The sequence below is a fragment of the Halyomorpha halys genome, unplaced genomic scaffold (assembly GCF_000696795.3).
Source record: "Halyomorpha halys isolate HHAL.00 unplaced genomic scaffold, Hhal_1.1 Scaffold1166.1, whole genome shotgun sequence".
Taxonomy (NCBI): domain Eukaryota; kingdom Metazoa; phylum Arthropoda; class Insecta; order Hemiptera; family Pentatomidae; genus Halyomorpha; species Halyomorpha halys.
The window spans coordinates 19,331-35,176 of record NW_027106355.1 but is presented as its reverse complement, the minus strand read 5'-3'; the positions used below and the strand labels follow the sequence as shown (position 1 = coordinate 35,176).

General features: G+C 27.8%; 1 protein-coding gene across 1 annotated transcript in view; it reads left to right on the top strand.

The window, feature by feature from the left end:
- The window catches only part of bma (SCY1-like protein bma), a gene marked incomplete at its 5' end in the record, with an annotated part of 221,217 nt that overhangs the window by 191,714 nt on the left and 13,657 nt on the right, over positions 1-15,846 (top strand). The window contains 2 exons of the mRNA XM_067044709.1: positions 2,155-2,172; positions 3,822-4,016. Coding sequence (XP_066900810.1) covers positions 2,155-2,172; positions 3,822-4,016 — 213 coding nt within the window. The remainder of the gene's footprint in view (positions 1-2,154; positions 2,173-3,821; positions 4,017-15,846) is intronic.

Sequence of the window (15,846 nt, the reverse complement as noted above, 5' to 3'; positions counted from 1 at the left end):
ACATAATCATTCTTTCCCCTTTAAAAAAGTATTTAAATATTAAAACAATTATAAAATAATTTCTTGAGGATTATAGTTGACAATCCTAATAATTATTTCCAGTTTTATATAGTTCTTCATAACAATTTGGTATACACAATTTTGAAACCCATATTATACCAGATTTCATTATGATCATATTTACTAAATTCTATACTTTTCAACATATCTATACAAGTAAAAGGACATATCCGAAACCCATTTTGTGTAAATTTATATAAAAACTAACATAAATAGTAACTGGCATGGCAAAAAAGTTGGTATTTTTCAGGTATTTCATGATAATTAAATAACAAAGTAACATAGCTAGAAATAAAATTACCACAGTAGCTTTCACATTAGGAGGCATCCTCTGTTAATGAATCAAAGTGATTCCCATACTAGGTTGTTGGAATATAATTACTCATAATAATTTAATGCTTAATAATGAAGGCAAAAAAAGTTAAATAAAATAAAACAGTGAAATTTTTTAATAAAATACTGAAAAAACTGAATTTTATCAAATTTGCAATAATATAGGATTATCTGACTAAGTAATACATTAAAAACTTATTTATTCATATCAAAATCATCAATTACATAGTTAAAATAACGTTCAGTAAGTATATGCCTGTAGAAGCAAGTAAATCATCACATACACAATAAATTTAACTTAAAACATGTAATTTACTATATGAACCAATGCAAACATTTTTAAACATCTATTACCAATATTTCTCTAGCTAATTTTTCCTATATAGTAATGTAATTATAGACCAAATATAATTAAAAATTAGAAAAACAAATTATATCGTTAATTTTTGGAAAATTTGCACCTCTTTTATGTGCCTCGTTTACATTATCAAAAGCTAATAATGACATAAAGTGTATTTACATTAATAACATGTCTAAAATTTATCATATAAGAATAATTACTAATCATATTTATAGAAGTAGTTAGTTGATAGAAAAATATTTATTGAGACTAAATTTAAATGGAAGGCGCACTAGCTGGAATGATCATAGGTGTCATAAATATAGAGCTTCCTTAGAAGCTAGTGCACAAATTTATAGATTACTGTAATAACAGCTTATTATTTTTTTTTTATCAAGTAGATTGATGAATGTGCAATCAATGAATGAATGTAAATACAGCATTTCCAAGACTGAATGAGCCTTTTCCAAATCACTTGTACGTCTACCCAAATGAAATGAGTTTAGGGTTATCCCAATGGGGTGAATTAAAATATCTCTTAGGAATTCATTCAAAAACTTGTTTTGAATTTATTATGAGATGATGAACAGGAAGGAAAATAATATTTTTACATACATATATAGAAAATAATATTAATTTTAATTATCATCTCACTGAATATGCATAGTTATAGTCAATAACGTCACAATATTTTTTGAACACCATTATTTTTTTTAATATCTAGTTTTAATTATATTCCTTAGTTGTTTTATATGATCTGTTTTACTTATTCTCAAATAATTTTGATCCATTAGCTATTAAACCAAAAAAAAAAAAAAAGAGAAAATATCTTTTTTAAAATATTGCCTAAATTTGAAGTATTTCAAATTCTAAGCTTGAAAGAAATTCAGTTTATGAACTTATTATTCACAGGAGTGACAAACGGAAAGTAAATGGAGCGCAATTGACTTTCAAAGAGCAATATGGAAAGTGTATAAACTTAAATGGGAGGGGTAAATTTAATTTGCAAAGGATTGTACATGATTTCATTTATGGATACTACATTTGATTTGTAAATGGTTCAAAGATGGAAATACTAAAAATATATATTATTCAGTTTGAATGTCATGTTTTTATGGTTTTAAAATATTATATGTACATTTGTGTGTGAGCGCACACAGATACATAAGTATATTAATTAAACAGCCATAACTTAGCCATAAAAAACAACGATTAGGAAAAGCTTAACATGTGTATTGATTGTTCTCTAATGCTTCATTTTATTAATAAATGTTATTAGTGGTATTATACACACTTAGTGTTTTATTTTGATGTGTGTTGTCACTGTTATGATTTTTTTTTTTTTTTGAGTGAGTGTTATTTAAAATGATAAACTTTTATAAGCTCATAGTGCTTTAGTAACATTTTGTTTCTCTAAACAGCTTGCTAGGAGCATGATTGTGAGTACTTGCTTCAATAATCTTTGCTTATATTGTAAGCTTTTATTTAATTAAAGATAATCAAAGGTATAAATTGCATTAAGTAATTCATTAGTGGGTTAGAAACCATGCAATTTACACATATTTCTATTTTGATCATTTCAAGGAGATTAATAATTGAAGAATAAATTTTCAGTAAAATACTTTTTCAATGAAAAAGTAATGATTTAAATAATCTTTTTAAATTATTTCTTTTAACATTTTTATTACTAATATTGATCTAATCAATAAATATGTCATACCATGTTAAGTAAATAAATTTAACTATGTATTTTAAGAGATCTATTTAATTTAATTATTTAGTTGATTTTTTTTTTTTTTTTTTGGAAGATACTAGTAATTTAATATAATAAATTATGAAAATCTTTCTTTTATTTATTTTTTTTTTAATATGATGACATACTGGATGTTCTGCCCCATATTCAGGATTAACTTTGATATCACTTTTAATATGTATTCCACATCCACCACTACCAATTCATCATATATTCATCAACACAATATTTCATAATTTTTCATTATATAATATCTAAAAATTTTTGGTAGTAAATGCTTGGAGGTAGCATTGAACGTGGTGTAAGGTTAAAATCAGTCCAAGTAGCAATAGATAAGTAGATACTCGCAAAAATTTAAAGTTTGACTCAATGAAAAATGATAAAATATTGAATGATGAATTGGAAATAATGGACACATTTAAAGATACATAGTAGAAATGATATACAAGCGTAATCCTGAAGAAAAAGCAGAATCCCAAAATTAAATCAAAATCAAATAGGTACAATCAAAAATTAAAATAAAATAGGTACCAGAAAATTTCTTTACATTTTACTATAATGTTTAATTAAATATAGTAGGCAGATAACTAAATGTGTCATGACCATCATGATGTCAAGATAAAAATGGTATTAAAAACTTATATTACTTTCAGTTAAAACTGTTTATATGTACAGCAAGAACGATTAAATATTAATGTTTTTGTCTGAATATCCATCTAAAACTTTACAGATATCAGCTATTACTTGTGTAAAAGTTCTACAAAAGTTTTTTTTTTTTCATAGATAAAATAAAAACTTACAAAATGAAGAAAATAAAATAAACACTAAAAATACTAGGGCCAATTTGGAATCAAATAAAGTAACTGGGTGTGAATCAAAAAATTATTTAAATAATTTGGATATATTGATTTAAAAAATGACACTAATTGTGAAATTTTAAATATTTGTAGCTTAAAAACTTATCTAACTTAGAAAAATATAGATAGCAATGTTAATACAAAATTATATGTTCAATCACTCATTTTGGAAGTTGTAAAAAATATTATAAAAAAATTATCCATTATTAAAAATATACATTATGATCAGATATATGAATAAAACAAGAAAATGGATTAAGTAAAAGTTTTTTATTTTCAGTAAGTATTTAGTATCATATAATTTATTTGCTTTCTCTATAAATAATAATTTACAATAAAAGTAAATGTATTATTCTTACACTATCTTATTTTGTAAAGAAACTTTTACAATTCCCTATTGTGGGAGATGTTCCTTCATTATCTCAAATTATTTTATTACTTTTAATCAACTAATAGATTGCTATATATTAAATTACAGGGCGGGAGTATGCCTAATACGAGTAGCAGTGTACCATTCCTGCTGAGCTCGTCAATGAATAGTATCCGGTCGCGGAGACCATCAGCTTGCCTCTCTGGCTCACAGGGTTCTGGTCTGTTGCAGCAGCTGGGCTCTGGCATGGTAAGACAGCTCTCATCACAGCAGGTCAACGGAAGGGCATTTCCTAGCTGCAATGTAAGGCAATGTCCTTCCCTCTCTCTCTCTCTCTCTCTCTCACTCATTCTCTCTCTCTTACACACACATGATTTCTCTATCTGTATTTTCTTCATCCGTTCTACCCTTAACGTATCCTCTTCTAGTCCTTTCTCCAAAATATGTGTTGTCCTCACATTTCTGTTTGAATGCACTCCGAATGACAGCATGTTAGATGAGTTTAGAATGACTAGTCAACATTGGGAGTTTTTCCAGTGATCCCAGCTCAATTTTTAATTTAAACAATTATGGTTAACATTAAGAAAAATAAAAACAATCCAATCAGAATTTTTCCATGTACTTATATAAATATGTAATTGCATAATTAATAAAGAATATAATTTGTTATGAGGCATCTAGACTCTAACTGATATTGTTTTAATGGTAGTTTAAGCAAGTCTGAAAATATTGATTGCAGTTTCAAAAATATTAAATACTACCTTTCCTTGACTATGAGCTGAACAATTATAGAATGACGAATCTGATGAGGTAGAAGTTAGATGAATAGTAATGAGTCAAGCAGAAGAGAATACACTTTTTTCTGCAACAATATTAAAGAAAAAGCAATTAAATAGCATTCATGTGTATTTTACTAATATATATTAGAACAAAACCCAGAATTAGAAATTATTTAGTAAACAGAGTTTATTTTTTAGTTTAAAGAAAAAGTAAAAATTTCATTCATATACATTAAATTCTTTTTCTTTTTTAATAAATCATGAGATTTACATTAAAATATTACAATTTGAAATTATCTTATGTCAGAAAATGATCTCAAAAATATTATTTCTTAAAAGAAATGAATCAGTCTATAATTACAAAGTCTTGGGAGAAAGCTTAGTTAGCACTATGTTCCAACCACTTGATTGGTACTCTGACAGGTACTAATTTTATTTCAGAATTTAATGTACCCAGGTAACTTTTGCAAATTGAAGCAGTGTCCCATTTCAATCATTGTATAAAATGGGCAAAAGAAAACATTGTGCCATGGCAATCCATATGGAACCATTCTATTCATAAAGCTTAAATACAACTGAGGGGTCTTTCGATTATTTTTAATTGCTTATAGGTGATCACTAGTAACATTTTTAGTGTATGATATAGGAGTACAGTGCAATCTCAGTTATGTGAGCTTCAGTCATCCTAACATTCCAACAATATGAACTGGTAAAAAACATTAATAATACTATGAGGAAAAGAAGGCAGGATGGTAAGTATTTCAAATATGAACTCTAAGAACCTTGAACAAAAAGCCATTATCTTTTTAGATAACTTCCCTGGCCATCCAAATGCGAATGAATTAGCAAGCAATGAAAGGAAACTAAAGTTATGCTTTTCCCACCATACTATACACCTCTTCTACAATCAAAGGATCAAAATTTGATTGAAAATTTCAAATTCCATTACAAAAAAGAATAACTTGAGCACATTTTATAATAGCACAATAAACTTTAACTCTCAAAGATGTTTCATTTTTTTTTAGCAGCATCTTGGGAAAAGATTCAGTTGAAGATCATAAGCATTTCACTAACAAATTGGTAAAATAAGCCAGCAAACAATTATCATTTTTATGGTGATATATAAAATATTAACGCCTGTGCTAATGTGAATGATTCAAATGTTATGAAATGGAGTAAAAGATGTAAGAAGATCAAATTCATGTTTAATGCAATTAATGGAATCTTTAGGGATATTATGCAAGAATTAAACGGTAAGGAAGAAGGAAAAAGTCAAGTGGAGGTCTGTAAAAGATGAAGAAGCAGTGTCCCATTTCAATCATTGTATAAAATGGGCAAAAGAAAACAATATGCAATGGCAATCTTCCTCCTGCAGTGTCTAAGAAAAGAAACAACTAGTTCTTCAAAAGTCAAAACAAACAATGAAATAATTTTATAAAAAACAAAAAATAATTATGCTCTTAAAAACATATATATTTGTATACAAGTTATAAGTTTTTAATTAATTACAAAGTCTTTTGTATGAATTGAGTGATTTTTTTTTTTTGTAAGTGGTTTTCATTATCTGAATTTTTCAGTAATCCGAACATATCCTCTCCAGCAATTAGTTCAGGGCACTGAGATTGCACTGTACTACATTCTAAAGCTTCTTAATGTATGTAGCTAATAATAATAATTAAATAGAAATAATTAGAATTATATTCTTCTCTATAATCTGAAGATTACTACTTCCTTTTATTGTATCATTAGAAAAAATTAGTTATTTTAGTTTTCACTTCATACCAAAATTTATTTAATAAATTAAATCATTAGTGACATTGTAGTACTGCTATCATTAACCTTAATTAGACTCTAGTCTAATAAATTAGAAAAAAAAAACATTATTGCACAGAATTAGTTTCATTGTAGATTTTAGTTTTGTTAGAATGAACATAGTATTAGATTAGAAGTTTTATCACATTAGATATCTTTGAATTATTTTGTAAATATATCATTATTTATACATTTTATTTAAACATAAGAGAATTTAAATACCATTTTAAGTCCTGTTATATAAAAATGTGTTATAGTAATATAATTTTTTTTAACTATTCATATTACCATTGGTAATTGTTAGGGATTTAAATGCCATTTCCTGCCTTTCTCCGCACTGTTCTATGTTTGTATATTAAGTACTGCCTTTCCCTGCTAGAGGCTGGAGGTCTGTCTTTCTCAAGACTCCAACCAGGAAACACATAGCTGCATTAGAATTACTCATTTTTTCTTTCTTTATCCTTACTTTGCTATTATAATATCCCATGAATGCAGTATGGGATTACCAGTTTAAGGTAAGATATGTATTATCTAATTTTCCTCTGTTTTTATAAAACTAACCTAATTCAATTTTCTCTTTTGTCCAATTCTAAAAATACCTGTTGTGAATTTCATAAAAGACATCACTCACTTTTGAATTTTTATGGGACTTAATTAAATCGTTCTGCTTTAACCTCTGACCATTCTGAGGTGTCCTATGTAGCTTGTCCTGATACTTCTGCTAAGGCTATTGAATTTTAACCCAATTGGCATTCAACTCTCTCTTCCTCAGATGATGCTTCTAAGCAAATTCTTTCATTAAATGTATCTCTGGGATGGTTTGGAAGAGCCCTTACCTTCGTTTCCTTCATGGTCTTAACTCAGTCGAATGTCATAGTCGCTTGTGAGTATTTTGCTTCTACTATTTTTCTTGCTACAGTTAGAGTTAAGCTTTTTATCCTTCCTAATAGTTTTGTTATTGTATGTGGTCTTCTTGATTCAGCCAGTTAGCTAATAAATTAAATTAGGTTTTGGGTGTACCAGCATAACTTCATGCTTTTGGTAGGTTGTGTATTGGGTCTCTCTCTGTACATACAATTAGGAATGATCATGTATTTATTGTTTTAAAATTAATTACAAATCCTTTGCCTACTGCACCCATTGCTTCTCACGTCAAGGAATCTGTTTTGCAGTATCCACTCTCTGATCTTGAATTTGATATTCTTTCAAATGTACATTTTCGAAAGTAAAGTGGCTTCTCTTGGTGAGGGCGTCTGTTTTATATAAACATGTCTTGGTCAAGTCCTTATGGGAATGGCTCCCATTACTCAGTCTTTCCCTAATTATTTCCCTGGGTTGACAACTTGTTATGTACCTGCTGATCTAGATAGGGTGTGGCCTTAGAACTTGTGTCCCACCAGCTTTGGATTAAAGGGTCTGATTGGCTTTCAAAGCCTCAGGACTCATGGCCTGTAGAATCTTCTAGTAGTGACTCTTCTGAGCCAAACTTTCTTGATGAGTTCAAAAATCTTAATCTGGAAAGCTTAGCTATCGTTTGACCTATTAAGAGTACAAATTTCTTAAAAGAATTCTCTTCCTGGACACATCTCTTTCACATTAGGGCTTGGACCTTAAGATTTATTCAATATTGTTCCCAACAGTTGACAAACAGAAATTTGCCTGAGTTCTTAAGTATTTCTGAAATCGAAGCTGCCTTATACAAAATTTATTTAATTGTTAACAAAAGCTTTTCCAATGTTCTTAATTGCTTGAAATCTGGTAAAAATTTGCCATAGTAGTTTGCTGTTTCCTTCCTGACCTGTTATCCTTACCTTTTTATCATTATTTCCCATGAATGCAGTATTAGGTATGTGAAATACCAGTTTAATATAATATAGGAGTTATCTAATTTTTCTCCTTTTTCATAAAACTAACCTTATTCAACTTGCTCATTTCATTTCATGAACCAGCCTAGATTTAAACTCACCATTGAAAATACATTTCATTCAATTCAACACAAATTTTGAATTTTCTCAGGCCATAAATTAACAAAACAATTTTTACTTGAGTACCTTTCAGGTACTAAACCAGTTACTGACCATTTTTATGGAAAATATGGAAGGATCAGTCATCAGAAACATTTATAATTTCAGAAATGCTAAACCTATCATCTTTAACTTTTAATCATTCAAGGAGTAATATTATAAGGAATATTTACCTGACTTTTATAAATATCAAAGCAATAAAAAAAAAAAACTTATGAATTGGTAAAATACTTATGTACATTTTATTTTATTATTATTATTTTTTAACATGCCTTAATATATTCTGAAATTAATCTGAATACCAATTCATATACTCATAAATAGAGAAGCAAATCATGGACTACACTGTGTATTTCAAAACTTTATAAATCACTATTTATTATATAGTATATAATATAAGTGATATATTAACTATTTAACAATAAATCACACTGAATTGAAAACTGTTGAAGCTATACTGAACAAAGGGAAGTATTAGACTCTTTATCTTTAAAATACATTTTTTTTTAGTCAAAGTATTCTCAGAGCCAAAATAGTTTGGTTCACAGAAATATATTTGTGATATTAGATAAAAGTCACCTAAAAAAACTATAATCTAATATGCACAAAGTACTGCAAAAAAGCCATTCTATATATGAATAATACAGATGCACATTCAAAAAGCATCTTGATTTTCAGACTTTTGTACATTTAGAAATAAAAAAAGATTATATTATTTATTTATTTCTAAGATATAATTTGACCCTAATTGTGCTTATACTTATTTCTTATTACTCCTTATTTCTTTATGTTGATTGATATTTTGGACTGATTGTATATCTTCTAGACTTTTACTTATATTTTCATTTTTTTTTTCTTAAAATGTTCAACATATAAATTTTATATTCAATTTTATTTAGTATTAGAATAATCCTTATCTGTTTTAATATATTTAATATTGTACATAAAAACATTAAATATATAATCAAGAAAAGCCAAATTTAAGTTATAATTTAAGTACACAAACCACCATTATGTAATAATTTCCGTATTATTTGCATTGGAAGTACTATTTTAAAGGATGAAGAGATAGTCCTATTATTTTTTTATATTCTTATTCTTTATTAACTAATATCATTGAATGTGCCTTCTCTCCTCATATTATATGTACATCCAATCCTCATCTTTGTTTTAGCTTCCATTCCTAGGAAAGTGACTTAAGTTGAATCCAACTTAACAAAAATTTATAACAATTCTTTGACCTATTTTTCTAACCTTAGAAAAGTTGATTTTTTCATGCATCTACACAGTCATGCACTGTTGTTTCCTTATCTACAATTTTTTTTGTAGGGAATTTAGATTTGAAACTATGAAAATTCATTTTTTAATTTTGGCCTTGTATACCTATATTCTGGACCAATATATAAAACAGTTTCTGGTGGAAATTGGCTAACAACATAAATTCAAAAAGACGTAAAATAAGGTGACGCATAGGAGGACTGTCCATATTTACAAATGTATATATGATAGTACTACTGAATCCACCTTGACCTTATTATTTTATCCCATTTTTTTTAAATATAGGTAAATAGATTCAACATGTTACCGGATTTTATTGATAGTTGGTTAGTTTAAAATTGTTTTGCTGTTAAAGTCAAATATTTTATTATTATTGAGTGTTTTGCTAAAGCTGATTTTTTCATGTTTTGAGGGATTTTAAAAGCTAGTTTTAAGTTTTTTCTGCCTATTTTTCAAATGTGTCATTCCTCCTATATTATGTTTGTTTGGGTATTGCTTACTTTTATTTTGAACATAATAACTTTGTTGTTTTAAGTAACTATTTTATATCTCGTGTTCATAGTATAATTTCTATGCTGATTATTATCATATAAACTGAATTAAATATTGTCATTATCTTTTTTTTTTTCATAGTATCTGTAATGCTTGGTATTAATTTTAATTTATATAACGTATTAAATTTCTTTTTATTAACCTTTGTTTCATCTTTACTTGTTTTTAAAATTTCATCATTCATATTTTATTATCAATATATTTTTCTACAGCTAAATTAGTCCTTGTTTTAATTCCAAAATTACTTATTATCGTCATTATTTTTACCAATTATATGTGAATCATCTGCAGATTTTTTTTGTCACTATTGGTTTATTGTCTAATTTATCTATTCAAAAACTTCCATTTGATATTACATACCATCAGTTTGGAAGAAAACTTTCATAACTCAAAATTCATTTTTAGCTTTTCACAACGAATGCCCTTGTTTGATGGCACAGTAAGAATTACTTGTAACTCTCTTCCACATAAAATATAGACAAATTGCAGTCATTTCATAGTGAAAACATAGAAATGAATTTTGAGCTGTGACAGTCATCTTCCAAACCGACTACATAATCTTTCACCCATTGTTAATACATTCAGCAGTTTATAGTATTTGTTATTAAATTTGAAATATATATATTTTTTATTAAGTAATTATTTGAAGTAATTACTTTTTATACATGATTTAATTTCTTCAATGAATGTTAATAAGTGGGATGAGGAATTTAGGAATAAGCAGGTCTAACTATTGAGATTTTTATTAAATTAATGTTACAATAATGACACATTGATAACAGGTAAGATTATTTAAATTAAAACTAAAATTTGGCTTTTATTATTTATAAATTCAATATTTTTATGCTCATTGAAATATACGAAGACAAATATAAATTATTTAATCTGTATAATAAAAACAGGCCACTCACTCACTTCCTTACTGATGACTATATCTCAAAAATGACAAAACCTATTAAGTTGAAATTATTAATGGTGGATCCCCTTATGCTGAAGATATGCATTAAGGCTGGATTTCAAAAAATTAACATTTAATGTAAAAAAAATTACTTAAACCAAAACAAATTGTGGCATAACTCGAAAACTGTACATCTCTCGGAAGAGTATAGTCATAGTTTTATCTTTATCTAAACATATAAAAATAGTAGATACCACTCACTTACTAACTTATTGACCACTGTATCACAAATACAACAATGGCTATGAAGCTGAAATTATTAATGGTGGATATCCTTATGTATATTTGTAATAAGGCTGGGTTTTGAAAATTTCTGACTCAAAGTGTATTAAAAAAAATATTTCTAAAACAAAAAGAGAGAGGAGAGAGATTGATTAAAACCACTCTTAAAATGGGACTTTCCACTATTCCTGTATAAAATTTAACATTCAATGTATAAGTTAATAAAATTTAGCACAGAAAATGATAATAAGTATAAAGATCTAGAAGATGGATGAACACTCTTGAAAAGTTGACCAACATGAAAAAATAAGAATTAAATAAGTATATTAATCCATTTTTGTACAACTAATGAAAAATTAAAATATTTTTGTTTCCTTATCAAAATGAATTACTGAAACCCTAAATTATTTGTAATAAATGATTATTTGATTACAAGTGCTTCAGGTACCAGGAAAATAAATTTTGCAGTTTAGTGGAAGAGGTTATATCAGGCTGGAATAAAGATATTTCTTTTTTATGCTATTCTATATCACAGTTTTCCTTATACTACTGTTTACAGCTTGCCAACATTTGTAGCCATGTTCACTGAAGTATTATCATGCAAGTGTACAACAGATATTTTATTTTTCATATCAAAAACAGTAAAAATATGGCATTTCTTCATAATGCATTTTTAATTAGGATATTTTGGGATATTATCTTCAAGAACTATGCAGGTCAAGAATATGCCTCTTTATCTCAAAATACATATTCCGATCCCCCTATAACAGAAAATAAAACATGAATTAGTAAGTTGCATTAGGTATGTGGTACATAAATCAAATTAAATACAACCTTTTTCTACAATTGGTACTTGAAGCTATACAGTGAAATACTTAGCTAAGGTTTGATGTGTCCATTCTGTAAGAATTCTACTAAAATGTGTGGAGGTGAGGGCAAAATACAGCAAGCAAAATACATTAGAGGTGGGTGACTTGTAAAGGTGTCAAAAAATAATTTATAATTTATGCTGCTGCATTGGATCAACAGGAAACAGTAAATTAAGAACAACTTTTTCTTTAAGACCAAAATTGGAAATAAATTAATTTTCAAGTGCATTGTGTTTGTCTTGTGCGAGTGTTTGAGATAAACTAATTTCTGTCTATTAATAAAATAACTGAATTAGAGGTATTATACAATAACTTTGTTTTTTTGGAGGAAGAGGGGTGCTCATGATAAAATCGCCTAGAGGCCCCAAATGTCTAAGATTAGCACTACAAATATCCTTCAGCTGTAGCCAAGTACACTGTTTTCATCCCAAGCCTTATAGGTATAGAAGTTACTACTTCTATACTATTACTATAGTACTTGCTATATGGTAGAAATTATATACAAAAAGGGTTAGGAGTCACACTATACCTCAGAAATACATAAATATTAAAACAAATTAATCTCAACATCCTTCGAAAGTAAAAATTAGTTTTTACTAAACATTAACAAAATATGTATAATGTCAAAAATAATGAATAAAAATACATGATTACATTAAAAGGATTAAGAGATTTATCAAGAAAATTTAAAAGATATAAATACTGAGCCATGTAAGAATTTTGGGGACCGAGTTTCAAGACAAAACAGCTACATATGCACTTGTGGTATGTGGCCCAAATCATACTAGATTAAATAAGACATTATCTCAATAAAAAAATACAACAAAAATAGTAGATAAATGTGGGATGAAATTCTTCAATCAAAATTAAGAAAATATAATAAATAGAGCAACAATTAAGTACCTCAAATTTTAAGGCTCAAAGGATTGATTCCATTTGGGTTACATTATTCAAGATTGACTCATCAATATCTAATCTCTAAAGAACTGGTACCAAAATGTTAGAAATGCAATAACTTCCTCGCAACAGAATAAATGTTCCGACATAGTTTTTTTTATAATCAGAACACTATTACAGAAAGGAACACCATGGGATATCCCAGAAGCTTTAATGTTAAAAGAAACCAAATGTTGGTTGGAATTTTGATTATATTTTTCTTTAAGAAATAAACATTTATTGTTAACTGTATACAATTTAGGTCATGGATAATATAATAAACTATTTAATTATAATCTCCATGAATTACAACAATACTAAAACACTTTTAGAACCACAACCTACACATTCAGGACTGCCATCATAACCTTACATGCTTGATCTCTCTGGCCATGGAGGGACATTACAAATATTTTCATAACATTGATGACCAGGAGGTTTTAATTCTGTAAACAATAAAAATTACAGGCCAAATATTTTTAGTAAATTTACAGCTGAGGCATCTACCTTTCTCAGTCCACTCATGTTTAGGCAAAATGATACATATGAGGCTGGGTAGACTGAGCGAAGGCACTTGTAATAGGTAATCAAAGTTAAGCAACACCAAGAGAGGTAGAAAGTGGAAGGGTGACCACTAATAGGAGTATTTTCCAGGCTGTGCTCATTTCCCTTGTGTACTTGATATAAGGATCATGATACTCAGATACAAGACACACCAACCGGGTATAAGCATGATAACTCTAAACCTTAATTGGAAATTGTGTTATGGTTTTTCAGGATGTTAAATACCCCGAGGTGTGGAGAGTCTGCTTGAGGGGAAGATATATATGTAATTGTCCATCTCCTGACCATAAACAGCTGTAATCAATGGATCTAGACAAATTAGTCACTGTCATTTTAAAACTGTGAAACAACCTATCAAATGTTTGTTAAGTATGATATGTGAAAGCAACAATGAACAAATGGTGTATCCATACACATGGCAATCCCATTAGACAAATTGTTTTCCAATCGTTTGAGTAAATATGTGGTTTAATTAAAGATAGGCTGTTCTGCAATGGATCTTCATGATGATTTAGCTGTTGCTGCCTTAAAAATAGCATTGGGATTGATGTAGACCATAGCTGCCTAGTGCTGTTAAAACTATAAAATACAAATAATTTTTCCAATTAACTGCCAAAAGTTATCAAGTTCTGAATCTATTGATAACTTCTTTAAGGTAATAAATTTTTTAAAATCCAAGATGCAAAAATGGAGAACTCGTTGGGCAATTGGTTTGTCATATGATATGTGAGGATTGCAAGCAAATATTCACCAATGGTAAGAGCAAAGTCTTTTTCTACCCAAAAACTTTTCTATTCAACTAAAATTCACTTTTTATACAATTTATGTTTTTTAACAGCTAATAAATTGTGAATAATTCAATAATGATAATGTATGTTTATAAATATACTTGTTGTTTGTATGATATACCTTGGTACATAGATGATTTGAAATATTAATGATATTATTTAATAAGCATAAAACTTTATTCCAAAGCAATCCATATATGTTCATTTGTTCCCTCACCTGTTTTAAAATGTGTGCTTCCTGCATGAATGTGGTTTGCTTCCTGGTTTGCAGTGGAAATCAACCTTGTATTTATTGATGTTTTTGCTTCATTGGAAAGGTAATTTTGAAATTGTGAATATATAAAACTAGTTTCCATTTTATTTTAAATAAATATAAAAATAATTTGTCCAATTCTCCTGCTCATCCTTTGAATACTTTGTAGAGTAAATAAATGTGCTGTAGATCTGTATAATTAGATCATGAAGTTTTATGTTCTATTGAACCATTTATGTTTGTAGTTAGTTAACATTATTTTATATTTAAACTGCCCTTTGAAAAACCCTCCCTTTTCTGCTTCTTTTATCCATCACATATGGGCCTAATAACTATGAGACACAAACAGTTAATTATTTTTTAAAAAAAATTTAAATAGTGGTTGATAAAGCAAATTTTTAAATTCATAAACATCAAGAATACAAATTTTTAATAAAAAGTATTAATTCTCTTAAATATAAGAAGATGGTCAGGGCTGCGGTCAAAAAAGGGACAAATAGTTTATAAATATTTTAATGTCTGACGTTTTGCCCCACTTTGCAGGGTTTCATCAGGGCTGTTCAAAGCGAAAGGTAGTTGTGAAAGGTCCTGTTCAACCTTTCGCTTTGAACAGCCCTGCAAAGTGGGGTGAAATGTCTGACATTAAAATAGTTATAAACTATTTGTTCCTTTTTTTACCGCAACCCTGACCATCTTCTTGCGAAGTCAAGGTCCTGTTCAACATTTCACTTTGAACAGCCCTGCAAAGTGGGGCGAAACGTCTGACATTAAAATAGTTATGAACTATTTGTTCCTTTATTTACCGCAACCCTGACCATCTTCTTATATTTAAGTTTTACGGTCAACTATTTATACATACATTAATTCTCTTTTTCTTTATTCAATCCATCAACTATATTTTCAATAAATATAAAAAGTATCATATCTAAAAGAACTTTATCAGTATTATTTAATCATTAAAAAAATAAAATTAAACCAATAGTTTCCAATAATTATGTTTATTCAGAACCAGTTTTTCTTAAGTATCTTTTAGTAAAGAGTAATCTTCCGATTCATTTTTTCAATAATTAAGTAAAATTGTATTTATTTAATACATTA